At 45.4% G+C, this 24296-nt stretch overlaps 1 protein-coding gene across 1 annotated transcript in view; it reads left to right on the top strand.

Moving 5' to 3' along the window:
• Positions 1 to 24296, top strand: part of LOC137547350 (alcohol dehydrogenase 1-like) — a 97285-nt gene that overhangs the window by 53103 nt on the left and 19886 nt on the right. The window contains exon 7 of the mRNA XM_068270863.1: positions 20189 to 20327. Within this exon, the coding sequence (XP_068126964.1) occupies positions 20189 to 20227 (39 nt within the window). The 3' untranslated portion in view covers positions 20228 to 20327. The remainder of the gene's footprint in view (positions 1 to 20188; positions 20328 to 24296) is intronic.

The raw sequence follows: 24296 nt of genomic DNA on the forward strand, positions 1-24296 counted from the left end.
TGTATATCCAGTGGCCACTGCTGTGCCCACTGCATCCTTCAGTGACCTTGTACTGTGCCCACTGCATCCTTCAGTGACCTTGTACTGTGCCCACTGCATCCTTCAGTGACCTAGTTGTATATCCAGTGCCCACTGCTGTGCCCACTGCATCCTTCAGTGACCTTGTACTGTGGCCACTGCATCCTTCAGTGACCTAGTTGTATATCCAGTGCCCACTGCTGTGCCCACTGCATCCTTCAGTGACCTTGTACTGTGGCCACTGCATCCTTCAGTGACCTAGTTGTATATCCAGTGCCCACTGCTGTGCCCACTGCATCCTTCAGTGACCTTGTACTGTGCCCACTGCATCCTTCAGTGACCTTGTACTGTGCCCACTGCATCCTTCAGTGACCTTGTACTGTGCCCACTGCATCCTTCAGTGACCTAGTTGTATATCCAGTGCCCACTGCTGTGCCCACTGCATCCTTCAGTGACCTTGTACTGTGGCCACTGCATCCTTCAGTGACCTAGTTGTATATCCAGTGCCCACTGCTGTGCCCACTGCATCCTTCAGTGACCTTGTACTGTGCCCACTGCATCCTTCAGTGACCTTGTACTGTGCCCACTGCATCCAGTGATTCATTACTAGCAACATGTCTGGCAGGGTTTCGCGGGGTGAGAGGAAAGGGAGTTCAATTGCCTCAGCCACTTTTGGGACTGCTCCACGTCCAGGGAGAGGACGCCCAGCTGTACGTGGTCGTGATGCAGCAGAACGGGGGGCAGCAAAGCCTGGGCCGAGTCAGCGGACGCCATTGTCCAAATATTTTAAAGTTTCTGGTCCCCGTGTGGTGGTTGAGCAAATGGAACCTGACGTACTCATGGACATCATGACTTCCTCCCAGACCTCTATTGTGAGCACCACTCCAAGCAGTAGCAGCAGCAGCCAACATCCCACGCTTGTTGTGACATCCACCCCAGCACCCACTGGTCAGCAGCCCTCCCAGGATGACAGCATTCTGTCCCTCAGTCCGGCATCTGGGAACCTGCTGATGCAAGAAGCTCAGGACTTACTGGGGACTGATGTGGCAGAGATTGAGATCGGGCCACAATCACAAGCGTTGTTGAGTTCTGGTGATGAAGAAGAGGGGTCTGTGTCTGGGGATGTAGGGACAGAAGAGGAGGCGGGGGAGTCAGAGGAAGAGCTGGATTATGATGATGCTGCTGATGATGACGACGTTGTGGACCCTAACTATGTGCAGCCTGCTGAGTCCGTGGAAGAATGGTCAGAGCAGGATAACGAGTCACCTCGGCCTAGGCAAGGATATCGCCATATGTCAGGCAGGGGCAGGGGCATCGGCAGCAGTGGGCGTGGAGGAAGTAGATAGGACACTGCTTCAGCCGGCACCACCACCATGCAACCCCCGGCAACTACTACCACACATTGCTCCTCTGCACCCTCTGCTAGTGGGGACCGCAGTAAATTAAAGTCACCAGTGTGGGATTGCTTTGAGGAATGTACTGATGACAAAAGGTATGCGGTGTGCAGGTTATGCAGCAAAAGATTGAGCCGTGGGAAAAGTCTGAGCAAGATGGGTACCTCATCCCTCCAGGGCCACCTGAGAAGCCGCCACTGCCGCGAGTATGCAGACTTTAAGAGGAAGCAGGCACTGCTGGCAGGGGTTCCTGAGAGCAAAAGGCCCACCAGCGCAGCAGCATCCTCCCTCCCTCAGGGTCGTGAATCCCCCACAGCAGCAGCAGTAGTAGCACGCAAGCGCTCTTCCACCTCGGCTGCTCAGGACACAGACATTGAGGCTGGCAGCCAGTGTTCGTCTCTCTCCTCTGTCTCCCCTGCATCCCAGCGTCGTCAGACCCTGCTGAGCGACACCTTTCAGGGTCTGACCAAGCCTCTGCCTCCAAGCCACAGGCGGATCCGCAAACTAAATGGCTTGCTGGCCCGGGCCATGGCATCACAGCTGCTTCCCTACTCCCTGGTGCAGGAGGGGAGCGCCATGCGGACGCTGCTCCAATTTGGCATCCCCGAGTGGCAAGTCCCCAGTCGCCACTATTTCAGCAGGAGCGCGATCCCAGCACTCCACAAGTTTGCGGTGGAAAACGTGGCCCGTTCCCTGGACTACTCTGTGGGCAAGCGGGTCCACGTGACCATGGACTCGTGGAGTAGCAGATTTGGGACAGGTCGCTACCTGTCCTTTACGGCCCACTGGGTGACACTGATGGAAGGGAGGGAGGACAAGAGCGCATCAGCCCAGCTAGTGGTGCCACCACGCGGGATCAGGGGGGATGCAGAAGGGTCCTGTCACGACACTCCCTCAGCACCCGGAAAGCAAGCCTGCCTCGGCAGCAGCAGCGCCAAGCCTCGGCACTGCCAAGCCCTTTTAAAATTGGTGACCCTGGGGAAGGAGAGGCTTACGGCCACCAACGTCCTGGCCGCCCTCAGGAAGCAGGAGCGGAGGTGGCTGACCCCCAGAGGCCTGGAAGTGGGGTATGTGGCAGCCGATAACGGGGCCAACCTGGTGGCAGCAGTGCAGCAGGGAAACCTCCAGCACATCCCCTGCTTGGCCCACGTGCTCAATCTTGTGGTGCAGCGCTTCTTGCGCACCTACCAGGGGATGAGCGAGCTGCTGCAGGATGCCCGGGCGGTGGTACGCTTTTTCCGCCTGTCAGCCACTGCCTCTGCACTCTTGTCCACCTTACAGCAGCAGTATGGAAGGCCACAACACCGGCTGATCATCGACATGCCAGTTCGCTGGAATTCGACTCTGGCCATGTTGGAGCGGCTGTGTCAGCACAGGCTGGCTGTTAGGGCCTACATGCTAGACCCAAGTGTCCCCAGCAACCAGCAAGTCCCCATGATTACTGCCACTCAGTGGACACTGATGCAGCAAGTATGCCTGGTGCTGAGTCCCTTCCTGGAGGCAACCAAGATGGTCAGTGAGGAGCGGGCCTCTGTGTGCCAGTGGGTGCCCTTGGTTTGTCTACTGGAGCAGGCAATGGACAATTTAATTGAGCGTGGGGATGAAGCCCTGAGGCAGTTGGAAGAACAGGAGCAGATGGCAGCACAGTCCAGCTCAGAGGAGGGCTCACAGCAGGTAGTGGAAGAGTTGGAGGTCCCTAACCTGAATGAGGAGGAGGAGCAGAGTGCAGCAGGCGTTGTACGTGGATGGCGGTTTGAGGAGGACAACGACATGGCACAGGAAGAGGACAGGCATGCGTTATGGGACAATGGCGAGGACGAGGAAGATCTTGCTGGCAGGGCCCACTTGTTTCCCATGGCTGTGCACATGTTGCGCTGCCTTCGCAGGGACCCCCGGGTGATCCAGATGCGTTCAAGGGAGGACATCTGGATTACCTTGATGCTTGATCCCCGTCTGAAGGGGAAGCTGGGAGACTTAATGACGCCATCCACCACCGAGCAACGCACAAGGGAGTTGAAGGAGGCCCTTGTGCGCAGACTACTGGAAGCATTCCCCCAGCCTTCCACCCCCACTGTAACTGCTCTGCCAAGCCAGCAAGAGGTGCCTGCCATTGCCACTAGCAGCACAACAACAACCACCAGCAGCAGCAGCAACTGGCGCCCCGGAGACCTGAAGAGCCTAAGCAAGAGCCTGTATGCAGTGCAGCAGCCCAGAACAGAGGTGCCCGCCACAGCATCCACCACCAACCAGCACAAGCAACGACTGACCACCATGGTGTCTGACTATATGGGGTCATCCAGCGGGCTCAATGTCACCGACAGCCCCGTGGACCCCTTGGAGTACTGGGTCAAGAGACTGGACATCTGGAGCGAGCTTTCCCAGTACGCCCTGGAACTCCTATCCTGCCCTCCTTTCAGTGTCCTCTCAGAGAGATGCTTTAGTGCGGCCGGTGGCGTGGTCACAGAGAAGCGCTCTCGGCTCTCCCACTCCTCTGTGGACAAACTCACCTTCCTGAAAATCAACCAGGCTTGGGTGGAAGGTGAGTTCCTGGCCCCTATTGTCAGACACAGGGGGACATGAAGTGGCTGCTGCATGTGCTGTTGTTAACTATGCCTGCCTTTATAAAGACATTTACTACCTGCCTAGTGCCTACCTTGGTTAATTTTTTGGTGTTATGGTACTACTACCAGTAAGTTGCCATGGTCCTCCTTCTGAGCTGCTGAACTGACCGCCCGCTTTGTCCTCCTGACTCAGTCGCTACTACACTCTGCGTTCACACTGCCCGGGTCGCCGGGTGCATTTAATTTTTTGGCCAGCACTATGACGCTGTGCTACTACTACTGTGCTGCTGCTGCTGAACTGACCGCCCGCTTTGTCCTCCTGACTCAGTCGCTACTACACTCTGCGTTCACACTGCCCGGGTCACCGGGTGCATTCAATTTTTTGGCCAGCACTATGACGCTGTGCTACTACTACTGTGCTGCTGCTGCTGAACTGACCGCCCGCTTTGTCCTCCTGACTCAGTCGCTACTACATTCTGCGTTCACACTGCCCGGGTCACCGGGTGCATTTAATTTTTTGGCCAGCACTATGACGCTGTGCTACTACTACTGTGCTGCTGCTGCTGAACTGACCGCCCGCTTTGTCCTCCTGACTCAGTCGCTACTACACTCTGCGTTCACACTGCCCGGGTCACCGGGTGCATTTAATTTTTTGGCCAGCACTATGACGCTGTGCTACTACTACTGTGCTGCTGCTGCTGAACTGACCGCCCACTTTGTCCTCCTGACTCAGTCGCTACTACACTCTGCGTTCACACTGCCCGGGTCACCGGGTGCATTTAATTTTTTGGCCAGCACTATGACGCTGTGCTACTACTACTGTGCTGCTGCTGCTGAACTGACCGCCCGCTTTGTCCTCCTGACTCAGTCGCTACTACACTCTGCGTTCACACTGCCCGGGTCACCGGGTGCATTTAATTTTTTGGCCAGCACTATGACGCTGTGCTACTACTACTGTGCTGCTGCTGCTGAACTGACCGCCCGCTTTGTCCTCCTGACTCAGTCGCTACTACACTCTGCATTCACACTGCCCGGGTCACCGGGTGCATTTAATTTTTTGGCCAGCACTATGACGCTGTGCTACTACTACTGTGCTGCTGCTGCTGAACTGACCGCCCGCTTTGTCCTCCTGACTCAGTCGCTACTACACTCTGCGTTCACACTGCCCGGGTCACCGGGTGCATTTTATTTTTTGGCCAGCACTATGACGCTGTGCTGCTACTACTACCACCAGTATGTTGCCGTGGTCCTTCTGTGCTGCTGAACTGACCGCCCGCATAGTCCTTCTCCTGACTCAGTCGCTACCACCACTGCACTCTGCGTTCACACTGCCCGTGTCCACTGACAACTCTGCTGCGATGTCATTGCTAATTGCTGCAAAAAAAAACAAAAAAAAAAATTACAAAAACCTCTCTGGAGCCTTTTTGCCGTCAGCCACTCATCCTCCTCCAGCGGTACCTTCGCCGCCAAGTGCCATTGGAACTCGCCTTCACCTCTTTGACTGCTTAACGCGTATATCCCTTTTTAAAACCACTTATTACCAATTAATAGCCCCATTTAAAGTGTTGATTTCACTTTAAAATCCATTTTCTCTAGAAAAAAAAAAATTTTGGGAATTTTTTATGTTGAAGTTATGTTGCCCCTTATCACCTCGATAATCCATGCTATTTGGGGGACTGTAGCATGTATGGGGGCTTTGTTATTAACGTTAAAAGAAAATCCGCCTCCGGGCGTGAATCCACGCGTGATTACGCCATTCACGGAAAAAAATCCGCGTGGTTGCGTGGACGCGACCGCAAATCCGCTTGCGGCGGGGCCGAATGCGGATTTTTTTTTTCAACCACGCGGATTTCCGAATTCGTGGATGAGGCACATCCGAGCATCCCTGCTCTCAAAGAGCATGTAGCCATACTGTCATGAGGGATACATTTTTTGTATTTTTCCTCATAAGAACATTCTTCCCAGAGAAGCTTAATGAATATGTAAAGCATGTTTGAATTTGTTTTCATTGTTTTTTCAATACCAGTTCACTTATTTATATTATATTTTATGTGCCTTTTTCTGTTCAATTTGTTTCTGACCTTAGTTCATTTATTACTTCAACTCCTAGTGCTGGACATCTTAAATGACTTAAAGATTATTTAGTTATTTATTCATTCATTTATTGATTTTAGTCTGACTCTGGACACCATTAATTTTATTTTCAACTGTTTCATCTATTTACTTTTAGATTTCAATTACTACGTGTTATGTAAGTTTCAGTGATTGTCTTGAGTAAGGATACTGTGGTGGTTTATTTTTTCACCACTAGTGGGTGACATCTCCCTTTTTAATTCAGTGATTTGTTGTCAACCTATCCACAGGGTTTTGCATTTAACATTTTTCATTCTCTCACAGGTTTGTTTAGTTCACAAATTGAGTCTATAGAAACTTCCCTTTTCTACCCCTCTGTTTGACTTTTTTTTTAGACTTGCTCAGATAAACATGCAACATTCAAAAATATTGGTTTGGCAGTGAAAACTAGGCCTGAAAGAAATGTTATGTAACAGGCTTCAGCGTCATCATGTGGTGTTCCTGTGTAAAACATCTTTTAGCAAGGAAAAAAAATGCGGTGACTTTAAATATGGAGTTCTTGGGGGTTTGAGGTGCTGATGATAGCTGTTGCAATGGACTTATATTCTTTAACAATAGGAAGCTTTGTTTGACTTAAGGCTTCTTTTCCACCAGGACGTTGCGTTTAGGGGACGTTATAGGGCACATAACGCAACGCCTGGTGTTGTTGGAGCAGGACGCTACCAAGAGCCGTGTTACAAGCAGCTCTTGGTGCGCCTGCTCTGTCAGAGGTGCTGCGGAGGCCACGTGCGCAGAGCTCTCCGCATCACGTGGTCCCGCCAGCCAATCAACGGCCGCTCCAAGAAGTAAACACTCCAAGTGAAGTGAATGTCAAGTAGCCATGTGCCTGGCTACGTAGCGGCCTCTCCCCGCCTCCTCTCCGCCCCTAAAATATAAAAAAAAACATACTGAGCATGTGCAAACAGTCTAATGCAGCTTAAGCAGCTAGACCGCACAGTACGCTGCACTTTAAACGAACGTGCAGCGTTACTGTGTAACGCAACGTGGGCACTGTAAACAGCCCATTGATTTTTCATTGATGTGCGGTGGGGTGCGTTACAGGCTGCACTGACGTGCGCCTGTAACGTCTTACTGTGAAAGAAGCCTTAATGTGGATTTCAAGTGATTATGTGATGCTGTCACTGCCTGTGCCAAGACTTGTGCTTGCTGCCAAGTGCTCAAGATTTTTTTTTTGCAAATAAACTTGGAGTTCTGGAGGCCTGGGGTGGAGCTGGTTGCTGTTACAGTCTATTGATTGTGCACCTGAAGTGAAAATGATTGATGAGAATCAATTTTATTTTACAGTACTAATCCTAAATAGCACCTTCATTTGCTGCCAGGTGACTATTTTTTCATTTTTGAATTTATTTATTTTTTTGCAATAAAAACTGGTGTTTTGGGAGCCTGAGGTGGTGCTGGTTGTTGTTCCATTTTATTTAAAGGGAATCTAAAGAGAAAATAAATTTATGAGATAACAAGTTGCATGTGTAGTACAGCTAAGAAACAGAACATTAGTAGCACAGGTGTGAGTCTCGTATTGTTTCCAGTACAGGGAGAGTTAAGAAACTTTAGTTGTTATCTATGCAAAAGAGCTGCTCTGAGGTCTCCAAACCAACTTGGGTCAGTGAAAGTCCTGTTTTCTGAAGCACTTATACATTAAAGAAACAGTGAGAAACAGCTTCAGATAAAGTTTTACTGCAGGGGAGTTCAAAGGGTCATTAGATCTGCTCTTTTTCATAATTTAAAATACAGAGTGTGGGTTGTAAATATGACAGAATGATTATAAAAAAAAGCTATATATAACTGAAAATAAAAAGAGAGAGACTTGTTTATTTTCTTTTTACTAATGTTCTATTAATTATCCATTCTACACATACAATTCATTATATCATACCTTTTTTTTCACTTTAGTGTCACTTTAAAGCAAAGCTAAAGTGAGAATAGATGATTAGAAACATACAAAAATAAATAAATAATAATAATAACTAAGGCACATACAGTGGGATGCGAACGTTTGGACAACCTTGTTATTCGTCATGATTTTCCTGTATAAATCGTTGGTTATTGCAATAAAAAATGTCAGTTAAATATATCATATAGGAGACACACAGTGATATTTAAAAAGTGAAATGAAGTTTATTGGATTTACAGAAAGTGTGCAATAATTGTTTACACAAAATTAGGCCTTGGGCACCACAAAAAAGAAATGAAATCAGTATTTAGTAGATTCTCTCTTTGTAGAAATTACAGCCTCTAAATGCTTCCTGTAGGTTCCAATGAGAGTCTGGATTCTGGTTGAAGGTATTTTGGACCATTCCTCTTTACAAAACATCTCTAGTTCATTCGGGTTTGATGGCTTCTGAGCATGGAGAGCTCTCTTTAACTTACACCACAGACTTTCAATCATATTCAGGTCTGGGGACTGAGATGGCTATTCCAGAATGTGGTACTTGTTCCTCTGCAGGAATGCCTTAGTGGATTTTGAGCAGTGTTTAGGGTCGTTGTCTTATTGAAAGATCCAGATCCGGCACAGCTTCAGCTTTGTCACTGATTCCTGGACATTGGGCTCCAGAATCTGCTGATACTAAGTGGAATCCATGCGTCCCTAAACTTTGACAAGATTCCCAGTCCCTGCACTGGCCGCACAGCCCCACAGCATGATGGAACCACCACCATATTTTACTGTAAGTGGCAGTTTTTCTTGGAATGCTGTGTTCTTTTTATTCATGCATAACGCCCCTTGTTATGCCCAAATAACTCAAATTTAGTTTCATCAGTGCACAGCACCTTATTCCAAAATGAAGCTGGCTTGTCCAAATGTGCTTTAGCATACCTAAAGCGGCTCTGTTTGTGCTATGGGTGGAGAAAAGGCATCCTCTGCATCACTCTCACGTACAGCATCTCCTTGTGTAAAGTGTGCCGAATGGTTGAACAATGCACAGTGACTCCATCTGCAGCAAGATGATGTTGTAGGTCTTTTGTGCTGGTCTGTAGCTTGACTCTGACTGTTCTCACCATTGGTTGCTTCTGTCTATCTAAAATTTTTCTTGGTCTGCCACTTCGAGCCTTAGCTTGAACTGAGCCTGTGGCCTTCCATTTCCTCAGTATGTTCCTAACTGTGAAAACAGCTGAAATCTCTGAGACAACTTTCGGTATCCTTCCCCTAAACCATGATGGTGAACAATCTTTGTGTTCAGGTCAGTTGAGAGTTGTTTTGAGACCCCCACTTGCTCTTCAGAGAAAATTAAAAGAGGAGGGAAACTTACAATTGACTCCCCTTAAATACTCTCTCATAATTGGATTCACCTGTGTATGTAGGTCAGGGGTCATTGAGCTTACCAAGCCAATTTGAGTTCCAATAATTAGTTCTAAAGGTTTTGGAATCAATACAATGACAACAGTGCCCAAATGTATGCACCTGCCTAATTTAGTTTAAACAATTATTGCGCACTTTCTGTAAATCCAATAAACTTAATTTCACTTCTCAAATATCACTGTGTGTGTCTCCTATATGATATATTTAACTGACATTTTTTAATTGTAACAACCAACGATTTATACAGGAAAGTCATGACGATTAACAAGGCTCTCCAAACTTTCACATCCCACTGTACAGGAATCTATTTAAGAAAAAGTTTACATATATATTTAGGGCTCTAACAATTTTAGGCAGTTTTTTTTTTAGTTTTGAATGTCACAGCTCCCTTGAATATGTGCAGGCTGTTTGAGAAACTAGTAAAAGGTCCAAAGGACTCCTTTTTGGTACCCTGCAGCTACATAAATTGTGAAAATCTACCCAGTAAAGGAAATCCCAGCCACCATTCTACAGATTTACCAGGAATCATTCAATACTGGACATGAAAGTTAAGCAATACTTAAACACAAGCAGATAATCCATTGCTTTCAGAATGTTACCACATTCATTGTTGATTAGTAATTAGATTGTACATAATTACTAAACAATGGATAATTTTCTGTCTAAGACCACATTAAAGTCCAAAAATAACAATTATACTATGTGAAGTTTGGCACCTAAACAAATGATCTGGATTCTAAATAATGACAGATAGGTTGGTATGGAAATAATTTTTCACAGCTGTGTTTACTTTCTATGTAAAACAAAGGAAAGCAATCTTTGGCAAAGCAACAGTAGCCAGGATGTTGTGCAATCTCTTCTTGTCATTGTGCTGTTAGTGGTATGACTTGCAAATATCAGGATCATTTAGGGACACCCAAGCCTTTATTTCAGCCTAAAAAAAAACACTGTAAAATATTTTTCTTTAGAACAATCAACTACAAAACTGTATTTATATCCTCTCTGTAGTTAAGTCCCGCTTCAGTTGGGTTTTTGACACCTCTTCAGGCGGTAACCAAATGTTCTCAAATGCTTGATTGACATTTTCAAATACAGTGGAATGGAAGTGATAAAGAAGGGGGGGACACCGAGAGCCCAATATAGTGTAGTAAGCAAAACAATGGGTTGGAATTGAAAAGTATATAGTATATATACTCACAAGTGTGGGTTACCACCTAGGTAACCACTGTACAGGCAGGTGAGGAGATTAGACCTGTCCTCACTCAGGATTAAAAGTCGCTCTCTGTAGATAAGGAAAATAGATGGGAATCGACCCCTCCACCAGGGGTGGATATTGATAATGTAAGAATGAACAGAGGCACCAACAGGATAAAAAGTGCTAAAAAGCTTAAAATTCCTCAGGAGGTGGTGGTGGACTCACCTCCCCAAAGTAGACAGGATACCGTCAGTTTTTATAACAACAGGTTTATTTATATGCTCCAAAACAAACAGTGCAACGCGTTTCACGGGTATATTCCCGCTTCCTTAGGCAATAAACAGATAGGAGTACACAGTATAGTCTCAAGGTCACGATAAGCGCCTCTCACACTGTTTGTTTTGGAGTATATAAATAAACCTGTTGTTATAAAAACTGACAGTATCTGTAACGATTGTGGAATTCTCTCCGTGTTCAGCGCACAATACGTGCGCTGACACGGCGGAAATCCCCCACAAGCGTATAATTTGCGGGAACCCAGCAAAAGGTGCAATGCACCTGTAGAGGGAAATTCCTGTCGACAGGGGGAGCTGTGGGGTGCAGAGGAACAGCTCCTCTGCCCTACCACACACGCCAGACAGGCATTGTACGAAGGGAAGAAACGCAGGGCAAGATAGCCCTGAAAGAGAGAGATCAAAGCGACAGAGGGTATGTGTGTTCACCAAACTAGTCGCCACCCTACGACGATGAACACACAACCAGGAAGACAAAGCGAGAAGGCAATTGCTAACAGCGACACAAGACCGAATAAGCACAGATGAGGAATGTATGTATGTCCACCAATCTAGCCGCCAACCTGCGACGGCAGACATACAACAGAAGAAACCAAGTGAGAACGCAATCGCAAGAGAAGCGATTGCGGAAGAGAATGAGCACAGAGACAGATTGTATGTGTGTGCACCAAACTAGTCGCCAACCCGCGACAGTGCATACACAACAGCAGATATGAAGTAGGAACGCAATCGCGAGAGAGACGATTGCCAGAGGTGACACAAGGCTACAGCAAGGCAGAGCACGAGAGTAGCAAAGGCACAGCAAATCATACAATGAGAAGATACGGAAAATAACAAACGCTAGCTAAACGCGAACACCGCACTCATTCGCAACAGTGCACGCGTTTATGCGCAGTCTCCGCGTGATAAGCACAACAGAGACAAGCACGCCTAACTAACCACCGACAGACAAACATGAAACAGAGGACGTGAGCGCTTGCTTAATGGTTACCTCACCGAGCCTCCAGCAAGCGTTCGTAGCAGACAGGACAGACACACGAAAACATGAACAAGCGAGAGATAGGATCCACAGCACTAGCGAAAGAGGCTAGTGCGATCCAGGCAGACAGAACAGAAGGATCCACAGCATTAACGCAAGAGGCTAGTGCGATCCAGGAAGACAGATCAGAAGGGGCTACCAGTAACAACCGCTGTTCAGGTTAGCACCCAGACACACAGAACGATTTCCTGTCGACCACCGCTGGGACAGGACAATCGCAACAGACAAACAAAACAGATAAGCAATCCTAACTGCACTAGGGAAACCTGCCTAGTGCAGTCCCAGGAATTACTCTAAGCTAATCTTCAAACAATGAGCAAGGCTGATACTCCAGGCGTGTTACACAGGACAAAATCCTTATGACCAGCAAAGGACTCTGGGAAACATAGCTCTTTATACTGCCAGTCATCAAAGGAGGCAGGTAAGGGATTTGCATAACGAGTGTATGCAAATTCCTCAGCAGCAGAACAGACCAGAAACTTGTAATGGAAAAACAGGTCTCTCTTGCAGAGACCTGCAGCCCACAGACTAGAGGAATGGTCAAACAGCTGTCTGCCAGTGCATCCAGCTGAGCGGATCATTACAGTATCCTGTCTACTTCAGGGAGGCGAGTCCACCCCCACCTCCTGAGGAATTTTAAGCTTTTTAGCACTTTTTATCCTGTTGGTGCGTCTGTTCACTCTTACAGTGGAATGGAAGTGTTCTTGCTTGCCTTGTGAATTTTGAAGGCTATGGAATGGCCAAACTCTTCATACACAGAGCTTACAATGTTGACACAGCCACAAGTAGTAAAAAAGGTCAGGCCCCTGCAGCAGTTGAGAAGACCTCCTAAAGGTGTGCACGCATGCACAGTTACTGTTGCTTGCAGGGATCGGGACTCAATCCCTCAGGCAACAGATTGCAGGCAAGTGCTGACTGCTGAACAGATGAATTACTAGCATGCAGCCTAGCAATGGATTCATTTGCTATAAAGTGGGGAGGAGGGACAAGAAGAAAGACAGGAGTGGGAGGGGTAAGAAGTATGAAGGCTAACCAAGATGATCTGGCACTCTGGCTCTCTTGGTGATGCATTGGGGTAGAACAAGTACATTCGTTTCTTGGACAAAAACCTTCTAGCATTTGTAAAAAGCTTAAGACCATAATGATGACTCATCAATGTGCTGCTGATAAAAGTACAGTTAGAATATCTTGACCTGTCCATGTTTGCTAGTTTCTAGGAGATAGAATAGGAAAGGTTGCCGGCCATGGTTTTTTTTGTTTGTTTGTTTTTTTTTTTTACTGAAATAACTGCAACTATCTGGTCAAAAATGACTGACTGTGCAGATATTTGGCAGGCTAAACATTTCATGCAAAAGATGACCAATTAACTCATAGTTCTTCACCACCTCACTAGAGACAAATGATTTTTCTGATATAAAAAAAGATCCTTTTAACAATTTTGCTGAGAATCCTTTTATTTTTAATTGTGTCTGTGAGTCCTTTATTTTGAGGAGCTGCTTAATGATAATAATCTATGAATGACATAATATACAATAGACAAGTGTCCTTGGAGCCAAAATACAAAGATGCTTCTCAGAGCTCTGAGCTATATAGCTCAGAGCTCTGTCGGGAATGTGTGCAGCGCAGACGCGTATGCGGCGGCGGTGAGTGACGTCGGGTGCGGCGTAGTTACAATGTAACAAAGTTGTTACATTGTAATAACTTTGTTACATTGTAACTGATAGAACATTTCCGAGGCTATTTCGAGGGATCATTTATTTAAAGGGACAGGTAAGTATTAATGGTTAATTAAGAATATTAAAGGACTTTTTTCATGGTTATGTTTTTTGTTCAATTAAAATACTTTTTCTAAGTGTTTGTGTGTTTATTTACTTTTAACTCTTAAAGGAAATGGGTAAGGGGTACAAGTACCTCTATACTCATTTCTCCTGGGAGGGGGGGTGGGCATCTAGGGGACCCCTTTTTAAAGGGGACTCCCAGATTCCACCATGAACCTCCCCCCCAGGAAATCGCGGCCTCCACCTCCACCGCCCATCGGAGGTGGAGAAGAGCCCCTTGTCCTTGGATTGGACAAGGGCTCGGAGGGGGAGGGGAAAGCTTGGCTGCCCCTCCCCTTCCGAGACCCCCCAATCCATGGACCATGCGGGCTGGTATAGTCAGGGTGCGGAGCCCCACGCGGCCGGTGCTCCGCATTCTGGCTATCCCAGCCTGCATGGGGGACAAGGGGTTAAAGAGGTCTGGGAGGGGGGACCCCACGTCGTTTTTTTTTTAATATTTCCCACACTCAGAACGAAGTAAGTAAAACTCTTCCCACTTGGGGGAATCTATGAAAATAATACACTATTGTTACCTGTGCAAAAAAAAATGACATTTTCTGCATTTAAAAGACATTTTCGCCCTTGAAACTTAAAAATCAATTTTCTCAAAAACTATAAGGTCTTTTTGAAAAAAATTTTTTTCCTCTTATTCCCACTGATCCCTTTAATATACCCTGGGAATTTGGTGTTCCTAAACTTTAAGCAGGCTTTGCTATTAACCGTTAAAGTCGGCGGGTTTTTAAATGTTTACATTTTTCCTTTGAAACTTTAACATCGATTTTCTCAAAAACTATAAGGTCTTTTTGAAAAAAAAATTTTCCTCTTATTCCTCCTGATCTCCTTAATATATTCTCCAAATTTGAGGCTCTTAGCATTTAAGGGGGCTTTGCTATTAACCCTTAAAGTCGGCGGCTACCTAACATTGATACATGCGTCAACTTTTCCGCTTCGGGAGCATGACCATACGCATTAATTTCGTAATACCCGTTGCAATGCGAAAATTACGCGAAAATTACGCTTACGCGAAATTTCGCGAAATCCTTCTTCATTACGATTATGTACTTACGGCCATAAACGTAATTACACTAATTACGCGAAATTTCGCGAAATCGTAATTACTCCATTACGCTCATCTCTACAGCCAAGTGACATGGCTGTCCCCAGTACAGCACTGCCTTAGATCGCAGCGCTGTACAGTGTTATTAGACGGCGGTTTCGCCTAACAGTCTCCTAGAGGCGATTGCCGCTGGGAGACTGATGGTGGAGCGGAGCTCCGCCATCTAAGCAGAGATGCGTGCGCGTCGGCGTGCAATCTCCTGCAAATCCCCGCCCCAGAACTTTACGCCGATCGCCGTTAGGCGGTCCAGGGGCTACCGCCGCGGTCGCGCCCATCGGTGTGACACAGTCGGCTAGTAGTTAAAGACAGTAACTCGCCTGTTCACAACTCTTCCATGGTTTGGATACATGGGGCCACAGATTTTCAGTGTATTAAAACCAAGTTATATAGATAGAGAAATACAGAATGTATGATACAAATCTGACATGAATATTTCTATAAATGCAAGCTAAATATCTCTGATCTTGATTGTAACATTTCACCCTTTTTCAGCAATTTTTACATTTGATGGGTCCACATTGTCTCTTGTTTAGATAGTCTAACAATTAGGACGTGGCCAACAGCTCACTTCCCAGGATGTAAACTTACATTTACAAATCCACTTATACTTTAAAATATTCAATTGGGGCCCTCGAGATATCAGATTGGCAAAACATATTCTGATATTGTATTTTACATAGCTCTGGAAACAGTTGAGCCATCCATGATTAAAAGCGTTGATGCAGGTGTAAGCCTGGATGAAGAAAAACAGGAGAATGCTTTGACTGCAGTACGTCAAGTATGTTTCTGTATGAGATAGACTGATGCAAGTGTGTAAATTGCATCAAACTTAATTAACTCCTTGTTAACTCGTCAAATACTCATCTCATTAAAAACGTATCTGTCCTAAATGTAATTACCACAAACTATCCTTTTTCCGTCTGCTATGGGAATGCCCTCCAGTGAACGTTTTTCAGAAACAAATTATTGCTTTCTTTCAAAATACAATAGGTTTTCACCTTAGACCCAAAATTATGCTTATTAAGACATTTTGAGAATGATAACAAGACATTCATTTCAGAAGTTCTTTTTGCAGCAAGGCAATCTTAAGACCAATATTGGTTTGCCTCAAACACTGACAAGCTGACACACAAGAAACAAATCTACTATTGATAATCATAAACTGATAATTACGATTATGCAAAATTATGGCCATACATATTTATGAATTGGAAATTAAATAGGTTTCACATAATCCATTCATAATTGTGTGTAATTAAGTGTAATTTTGCTAAATTTCATGGTGACTTTGTCAGTTAATAACAAAACCCTCATACATGCTATTGTAACCAAAATTGCTACATACATTAAGGGGAATAGTTAAAAAAAAACAAAAACTAAAAGACCTTGTATTGTTTTGGGGAAAAAAACATTTTTAAAAATCAAAGGAAAAATTACATTTTGCTTAGTTTAAAAACATTTTTCCTTCAAATTTTTAAAATAGTATTTTTTTTGCAAAAACTACAAGGTCTTTTTTAAAAAAAATCCCACCCTTAACAGCAGTTTTGGTGATGATAGCATGTATACCGCTAAAATTGTTGCAAAACTACATGAAAATTACCCATATTACATTTTATTACAAAATTAAGGTTTCTGATTATAGTTACAAATGAAATAAATTATAATTCTTCTCAAAACTTCACATTATTATTTTGCATATAATAGTGAATTACAATGCAAAATTAAGATTGTGGGAAATTTGTGCTCTTCCCTTTAATTGTTTGACACAGAGGCAAAGCGTCTAATTACCATAAAATCTGGGATAGATAGTTAGATAACCACTCATGAACAAAATAAAGCCCTATATTGTAAACTGTCTATCCAATATGTTCCCAGTATTTTGCTTTGTACAATACACATTTTTTTTGTAATACTCACAGAGGTTATTAATCTATGTTTAAAACTTTGCCTGAATAGCTCTGTTTTTAGGCTTACTTAGTATAACGCACTTTCTTGTAGGAATTTTCTTGAATGCATAAATGTAACCTGTATTGGTACACCAATGTATTGGTATTGGTATTGGTGTTGTAATCCACTACTATAACATTAGTTCTGCCTTCTATTAACCAGGGAATTCAAACCTTATTTTGACAATATTTGTCAACTTTACTTCATCACTGCCTTAACTTACAGTGAAGCAAAAAAAAAATAAAAAATGATATACTGAATTGGTTGTGTAGTACGGATAATTACTAGAACATTAGTAGCAAAGAAAATATTCTCATATTTTTAATTTCAGTTATATAGGTTTTCTTTATAACATTGCATCATTCTCTAATATTTGCAGTTTACAGACTACTGAGTAGAGATGTCCCGAACCTCCGATTTTAGGTTCGCGAACATACCGCAAAAGTTCGGTTCGCGCAAACTTTCACGAACCGCAATGGACTTCAATGGGGAGGCGATCTTTGAAAAATAGAAAAAAGTATGCTGGCCATAAAAGTGATGGAAAAGATGTTTCAAGGGGTCTAACACCTGGAGAGGGGCATGGTGGAGTGGGATACATGCCCAAAGTCCCGGGGAAAAATCTGGATTGGACGCAAAGCAGCGTTTTAAGGGCAGAAATCACACTGAATGCTAAATTGCAGGCCTAAAGTGCTTTAAAACATCTTGCATGTGTATACATCAATCAGGGAGTGTAATTAGAGCACTGCTTCACACTGACACACCAAACTCACTGTGTAACGCACCGCAAACATCTGTTTGTGTAGTGACGGCCGTGTTGGACTGGTGCGCACCATGGCGGGAGTGCAGGCCATGGTGGTTTTCAAGCCCATATGGTCGAGCTGAGGTAGCTAAATGACAGAACAACAGTGACTGAGTGTCCAGCTGATCAAATTTGGTCTGTCCACAATGGAGCAACGACCTTAGGCATAGGTAGGTTCCCCACTATAGGTAGGTAGGCATAGATAGGTGTCCCGTATAGGTAAGTAGATGCCCCAGTAGTTAGGTAGGCATAGGTAGGTGCCCCAGTAGTTAGCTAGGGATAGGTAACAGTCCCAGTATAGGTAGGTAGGCATAGGTAGGTGTCCGAGTATAGGTAGATAGGGATAGGTAGGTGCCTCAGTAGTTAGCTAGGCATAGGTAGGTGTCCCAGTATAGGTATATATGCATAGGTAGGTGCCCCAGTAGTTAGCTAGGCCTAGGTAGGAGTCCCAGTATAGGTAGGTAGGCATAGGTAGGAGTCCCAGTATAGGTAGATAGGCATAGGTAGGTGCCCCAGTAGTTAGCTAGGCATAGGTAGGAGTCCCAGTATAGGTAGGTAAGCAAGCATAGGTAGGTGTCCCAGTATAGGTAGATAGTCATAGGTAGGTGTCCCAGTATAGGTAGATAGGCATAGGTAGGTGCCCCAGTAGTTAGCTAGGCATAGGTAGGAGTCCCAGTATAGGTAGGTAGGCATAGGTAAGTGTCCCAGTAGTTAGCTAGCCATAGGTAGGAGTCCCAGTATAGAATCTGAATCAGAATCAGAAAACTTTATTTTGCCAAGCATGACTGGGTCATGCCTGGAATTGTTTTTGGCACAATACAACTAGCTCAGAAAAGAAGACATAGATAGAGACATAGATAGCAGCGAGCCGTAGAGGCATCAGTTAGCGTGAGTTACATTACATTGCATACCGCTATACATTGCATTGCACTATACTTTATATTGCATTGCCCTATACATCCCTAAATATCACAGTCCCCAGTGTGACACTGCGATGTCTGACAGTTAGTCTAGTGGGCTGGTTGGTGCGGTTGACTGCTCCGCCATGGCACAGACCGCCCGCAGCTCATCGGGGTTTGCATTGTTGGTAGTATGTGGAGGGAATTTAGGAGGCTGACCGCCGAGGGGAAGAAAGAGTTCCTGTGTCTCGTGGTCTTTGTGGAGATGGCCCGGAGCCTCCGTCCCAATGGCAGCCGGCTGAATTTCTCTGAATGTGCAGACACTCCAGAACACAGACAGATACTCAGATAGCATTTCTGGGTACATTATAATATGAATAAACCAGTTAAGAATAAAATGCAATGGCAGCTCTCAGAGCAAAAAAATTGTACTTTGCAAACTTGTAATTTCTAAATGAATAATAATACTTATGCACAAAAGCAAATATGATAACTGTGTGTGATATAAAAAGTAGGAAAACATGTTTTCAGACTAGCAAGGCTAGCCTAGCATCCCCTATACCAGTGATGGCGAACTTATGGCACGCGTGCCCGAGGCGGCACATGGAGCTGTCTCTGTGGGCACGCGTGCGGTATCCGCTACCATCACTAATCCCACAACCCCTGCCGCCGAGAACTCCACATGCAGTGATGGGTCGTTCGCGAAGAGCCGATTCTCTTTAGCGAACGAGAGGAGCCGATGCCTGCCGAGGGAAGACCCGAAGCCCTGCCCCATCCCCTCCCCGCTCTGCTCACAGGGGCGCCTGGTCAGACGTCAGCACGTCCTGTCAGCGCTGGACTTTCGGCTGGCTGAAGAAAGGTAATCGTGGAGCTGCACGCCACCGCCGGGAGATGAGACTTCTGTCAGGTGAGAAAATTCTTTTTTTTTCAGGTGTTTTCCCACATTGCGTTATTTTCTGCTGACATGTTGCCCACATTGCGTTATTTTCTGCTGGTATGTTGCCCACATTGCGTTATTTTCTGCTGACATGTTGCCCACATTGCTTTATTTTCTGCTGACATGTTGTCCACATTGCGTTATTTTCTGCTGACATGTTGCCCACATTGCGTTATTTTCTGCTGACAAGTTGCCCACGTTGCGTCATTTTCTGCTGACATGTTGCCCACATTGCGTTATTTTCTGGTGAAATGCTGCCCACATTGCGTTTATTTTCTGGTGTCTGGGGTAACTGTTGCTGCATTTATTATTTGATGGTCATAGTTGGCTATATTTGCTGCTTTGGGGTTACGGTATACTAATAAATAGCATCACACAGTTTCTGCACAGCCATGATGCGAATCCTCGTTTCACCACATCATGACGGAAACACTGCTTTCTTATGCCTCGCTGTTACATCATTATGTTAGCTCCACCCATACAATGTCATGACCACGCCCATTCATCGGCGCAAACCCCCCCATTGGCACTCAGTGATAAATAAGTCGACTTTGGGTCGCAGTTTGGGCACTCGGCCTCTGAAAGGTTCGCCATCACTGGGTGTCCATTACTTTGTTGCCAGTTCACTGCTCCACTTTGGTAGGTTCTAACTACTGCATACTGGGTGGGGACACACCACAAGGTCTACTGTTTTCTGAAATACTTACATGTCTGTTTTTGCATTCCATTTTCCATTTATCTTAGGTTATAAAAGCAAGGACAGAGTTCCTCAACTGGTTTTAGATTTGATATCAGAAAAGTTCAAAGTTGATGGTTTGATTACCCACAAATTGCATATTGATGACATAAACAAAGGATTTGATCTTCTACGTAAAGGGGAAAGGTATGTGCCCATTGCTAGAAACAAAAAAAATGAGTTTGTTTTGTCTACTTGTTCAGAGTTTAGTCTACTAGTGTTTTACCTCAGGAAAATTGAACTTACAGTTTTGTACACAGTAATAAGAAATGTCAGCACATCTAAAACCAAGCTGCACCTGACTGACACTATCTGCATAGGGCTGCAAAGTCTCTTAAATCAGACCACATTTATTAGGAAGTTACATCATCCATCTATTACTGTATTTCATTAAAACTTACCATATATAAGTGGAAAAAATAGGCACTACCTTTGCCTATCCACATATAAAAGTTCAAATCCAAGGGAACTCCAACCAGGGCCCGTTAGCAATTGACTTTTTCTCCTCAGTTTTCTCCTGGGTGATATTTTCACATCTTGTAATTAAATGCTTTTTAAACCACAAGCAAGTGAGAAGATGCCCAAAATAATGTTGATTGTACCTCGTCATTTTTCAATTGCAAAGTGCTGAAAAGTTATTTTAAAAATAAGTTTAAAAATGATCTCCTAGGAGAAAACTCGGGAGAAAACGTGAATTGCGTATGGGCCCATATGTCTACATAAAAAACCTGGGCAAATAAACAAAGGAAACATAACAAGTGCTGCTATTACTTTGAAATTATCTTTAGCAGTAACCAATTCTGGTTCTTCTTACAATGGAGACCCTAGGAAAAATTAACTTGGTGCCCCCCCAACCGACTTCCCCCTCCCTTTCCCTAAAGCAGCATTATGCCAAATGTGCCCCCCCCCAGTCCCCCCCCAACCCAAGTTGTCTTCTGGGCCCTTTAAGGTCACCCCTCAGAAAAAAAAAACTAAGTGTAACGATTGGTGTCAGCACGCAGAGAGAATCTGATTATTGGCGATCTGCAGTATCACCAAGAATGCAGATATATACCCGATTATTGATGATCTGCAGTATCACCGATAATCAGAAATATTGCTAACCTCTGGACACCCAGCAAAAGAACACAATGAAGGCAGTAATATATCACGGAAGTGTGGAAATATCCACCACACGGCAATTCCTCAGAGGTGTGGTTACCTCTGAATGGGAACCCCGTGAGTGAGATCCTCTAACCAGGCAGAGTGAGGAATCTCGACCCCTAGCAGTAATCATCTGCTTGGGGCAGGCATCTCGGAGAGGCAAGCCTCAGAGATAACCCTCCAGTGGGAGACGTTCCATTGAAGGGAGAAAGGTCAGACAGGCAAGGGTTCAGCAACAGAGATGACGGCAGCGGTACAGGAGCGGAAGGCAGAAGAATAATCGGTAATCAGGCAGAGGTCGTCAACAAGAATCAGATAGGCAAAAGTACAATAGCGTAGAGAGAGAGAGTAGTCAAGGATAGCCGAAGTCAAAACACAGATACAATATCAAAGTACAATCCTAACTAAGGTGTGAAATCCTTAGTATCAACACCAGGGCACTGAGCTAAGGTCTGAGCGCTAACACAGCAATGTATTCACAACAGCAGACAACCTGCTACTGACACACAAGCCCTATATGTAGCCAGAGAGCTGCCCAGCGCTGCCCAGAGTCCCAACCAATCAAGACACCTCCTGAGGTCAGCTGACTGAGGAGTCAGCTGAGCCTCCTACGTAGGAGGTAAAAGTCCTGCCTCCTTGCGCGCGAGCGTGTGACCCTCTGCCTCTGTGTAATGAAGAAGCCAGGCCTCGGGTCCGCGTCCACCCGCGGACTGAAGTCCGCTTGCCGCCATGTGAGACCCGCCGCCGTGTTGCCAGTCGTAGCGGCGGTGTCCCTGCCAGCCTGTGCCGACCACTCCGCATGAGCGACGGAGTTCGCCGGCTGGGAAGCGGAGACCGCCGCCATGCTGCCCCGCATGGCGGCGTTGTCTCCGCTATCCCTTACACTAAGCATGATCCCTAGGTCCAGGAACAGACTTTGTTGGCCCATGCCTTGAAATGGACCTACATACAGTGCTGCCCATAATTATTCATATACCTGCCAAATTGTGACAAAGTTGCTTTTATTCAACCAGGAAGTCATTTTTTGAGGGAAATGACATAGGTGTCTTCCAAAAGATAATAAGACGATGTACATGAGGCATTATTGTGGAAAAAAAAAAACATTTCTCAGCTTTTATTGACATTTGAGCAAAAAGAGTCCAGTCCAAAATTATTCATACCCTTTTCAATAATCAATAGAAATGCCTTTTATTGGCTATTACAGCAATCAAACGCTTCCTATAATTGCAGACCAGCTGTAACATTACGAGCGGCAGCTGCGGCGAACCACACCGCCGCCGCAGCTGCCGTCGTGTCCCTGCCCCCACTGGCATGCCCCCTGCAGTCAGCCAATCCGGGGCACCGCGAGACTCCTCTGACGTCAGCCGACAAGCCTCCTCCCGGCAAACAGGGCCTTTATGCCGGGAGGAGGCTCGTCGGCTGACGTCAGAGGAGTCTCGCGGTGCCCCGGATTGGCTGACTGCAGGGGGCGTGCCAGTGGGGTCTCCTCTGCTTCTTAGACCTCCGGGCTTCATTCAGGCGCTGTCTGCTGTCGTGAATACTTCTTGTGTTAGCGCTCAGACCTTAGACTAGACCCAGGTGTTGAAACCAAGGACTTCACACCAAGACTAGGAATTCTGTTTATTATTGATTATATGTGTATGATTCTGGCTATACCTCTGACCTTGCTTCCTGCTTGTCGTTACTGTACTTCTGCCTATCTGACTTGTTGCGGAACCACAGCCTGTTTACCTGTTATCCTTTAGCCTCACAATTCTGTCCTGATTCTTACCTCTCTGTTGCTGAACTTAACCTGTCTGACCACTCTGCCCTCACCAGTGGGCCTAGCCTCTGGTGAGGGATTCTTAGTATAGAATAGCCTGCAGTACAGTCTTAATCACCTGCTCCTCAGGTGATCGTTAGTTGCAGTATTGTTTGAATAACCTGCTCCTCAGGTGATCACTAGGCTGCAGTACAGTATGAATCACCCGCTCCTCGGGAGATTCTATCTCTTCAGTATCAGCCCCTCTGGTGAGGTCTCGCTAAACTATTGAGTTACGGTTGCACCAATCACTACTCACACAGTCTGTGTTAGCTATACTGGCATTATTGGTGATTCTGCAGATCACCTAATAATCTGGTACAGTGTCTGTATTATTGGTGATTCTGCAGATCACCATATAATCAGACGTCTCCACAGGTATTTTTGCCCATTCATCTTTAGCAATGAACTCCAAATCTTTCAGGCTGGAGGGTCTTCTTGCTATCACCTTGATCTTTAGCTCCCTGCACAGATTCTCACTTGGATTCAAGTCAGTACTCTGGCTGGGCCACTCCAAAACATTAATGTTGTTTTCTGCTAACCATTTCTTCACCACTTTTGCTCTGTATTTTGGGTCAATGGCCTCAATTCACTAAGCTTATCTCCTGTCTTTAATAACTCTTCTAGAGTTGTTACCATGGTGATAAGGTATGTAGTATTCAGGAAACATTTTACCTCAGGCAAACCTAAAGTTAACTCTTCTGTCTCTAAGTTAACTCTCCAATCCTTAAAATAACTCTAGAGTTAAAGACAGGCTGTTAATTAACTGCGTGTGAAAATCACTACAGAGGAGGTAACTTAACTACAGAGGAGGTAAATTAACTACAGAGGAGGTAACTTAAGGAATGAAGAGATAAGATAACTCTCTCACTGTGTGGAGGTAAGTTTTCTCTTGCCTTATTATCTCCAGCATGAGCTTAGTGAATTGAGGCCATTGTCATGCTGAAATGTCCACTGGTGCAAAAGGCCAAGTTTCTCTGCAGCTTGCCTGATGTTGTTGTTAAGAATCCTCACGAATTGCTCATGGGGTCGTTTACTGTGATTAGGTTCCCTGGTCCATTGGTTAAAAAAACAACCCCAAAGCATTAGGTTCCCACCGCCATGTTTGACAGTGGGGATGGTGTTCTTTGGGTTGAAGGCTTCTCCTTTTTTACGCCAAATGAAGGAAACAT

Source organism: Hyperolius riggenbachi, chromosome 1 (assembly GCF_040937935.1).
Source record: "Hyperolius riggenbachi isolate aHypRig1 chromosome 1, aHypRig1.pri, whole genome shotgun sequence".
Lineage (NCBI taxonomy): Eukaryota > Metazoa > Chordata > Amphibia > Anura > Hyperoliidae > Hyperolius > Hyperolius riggenbachi.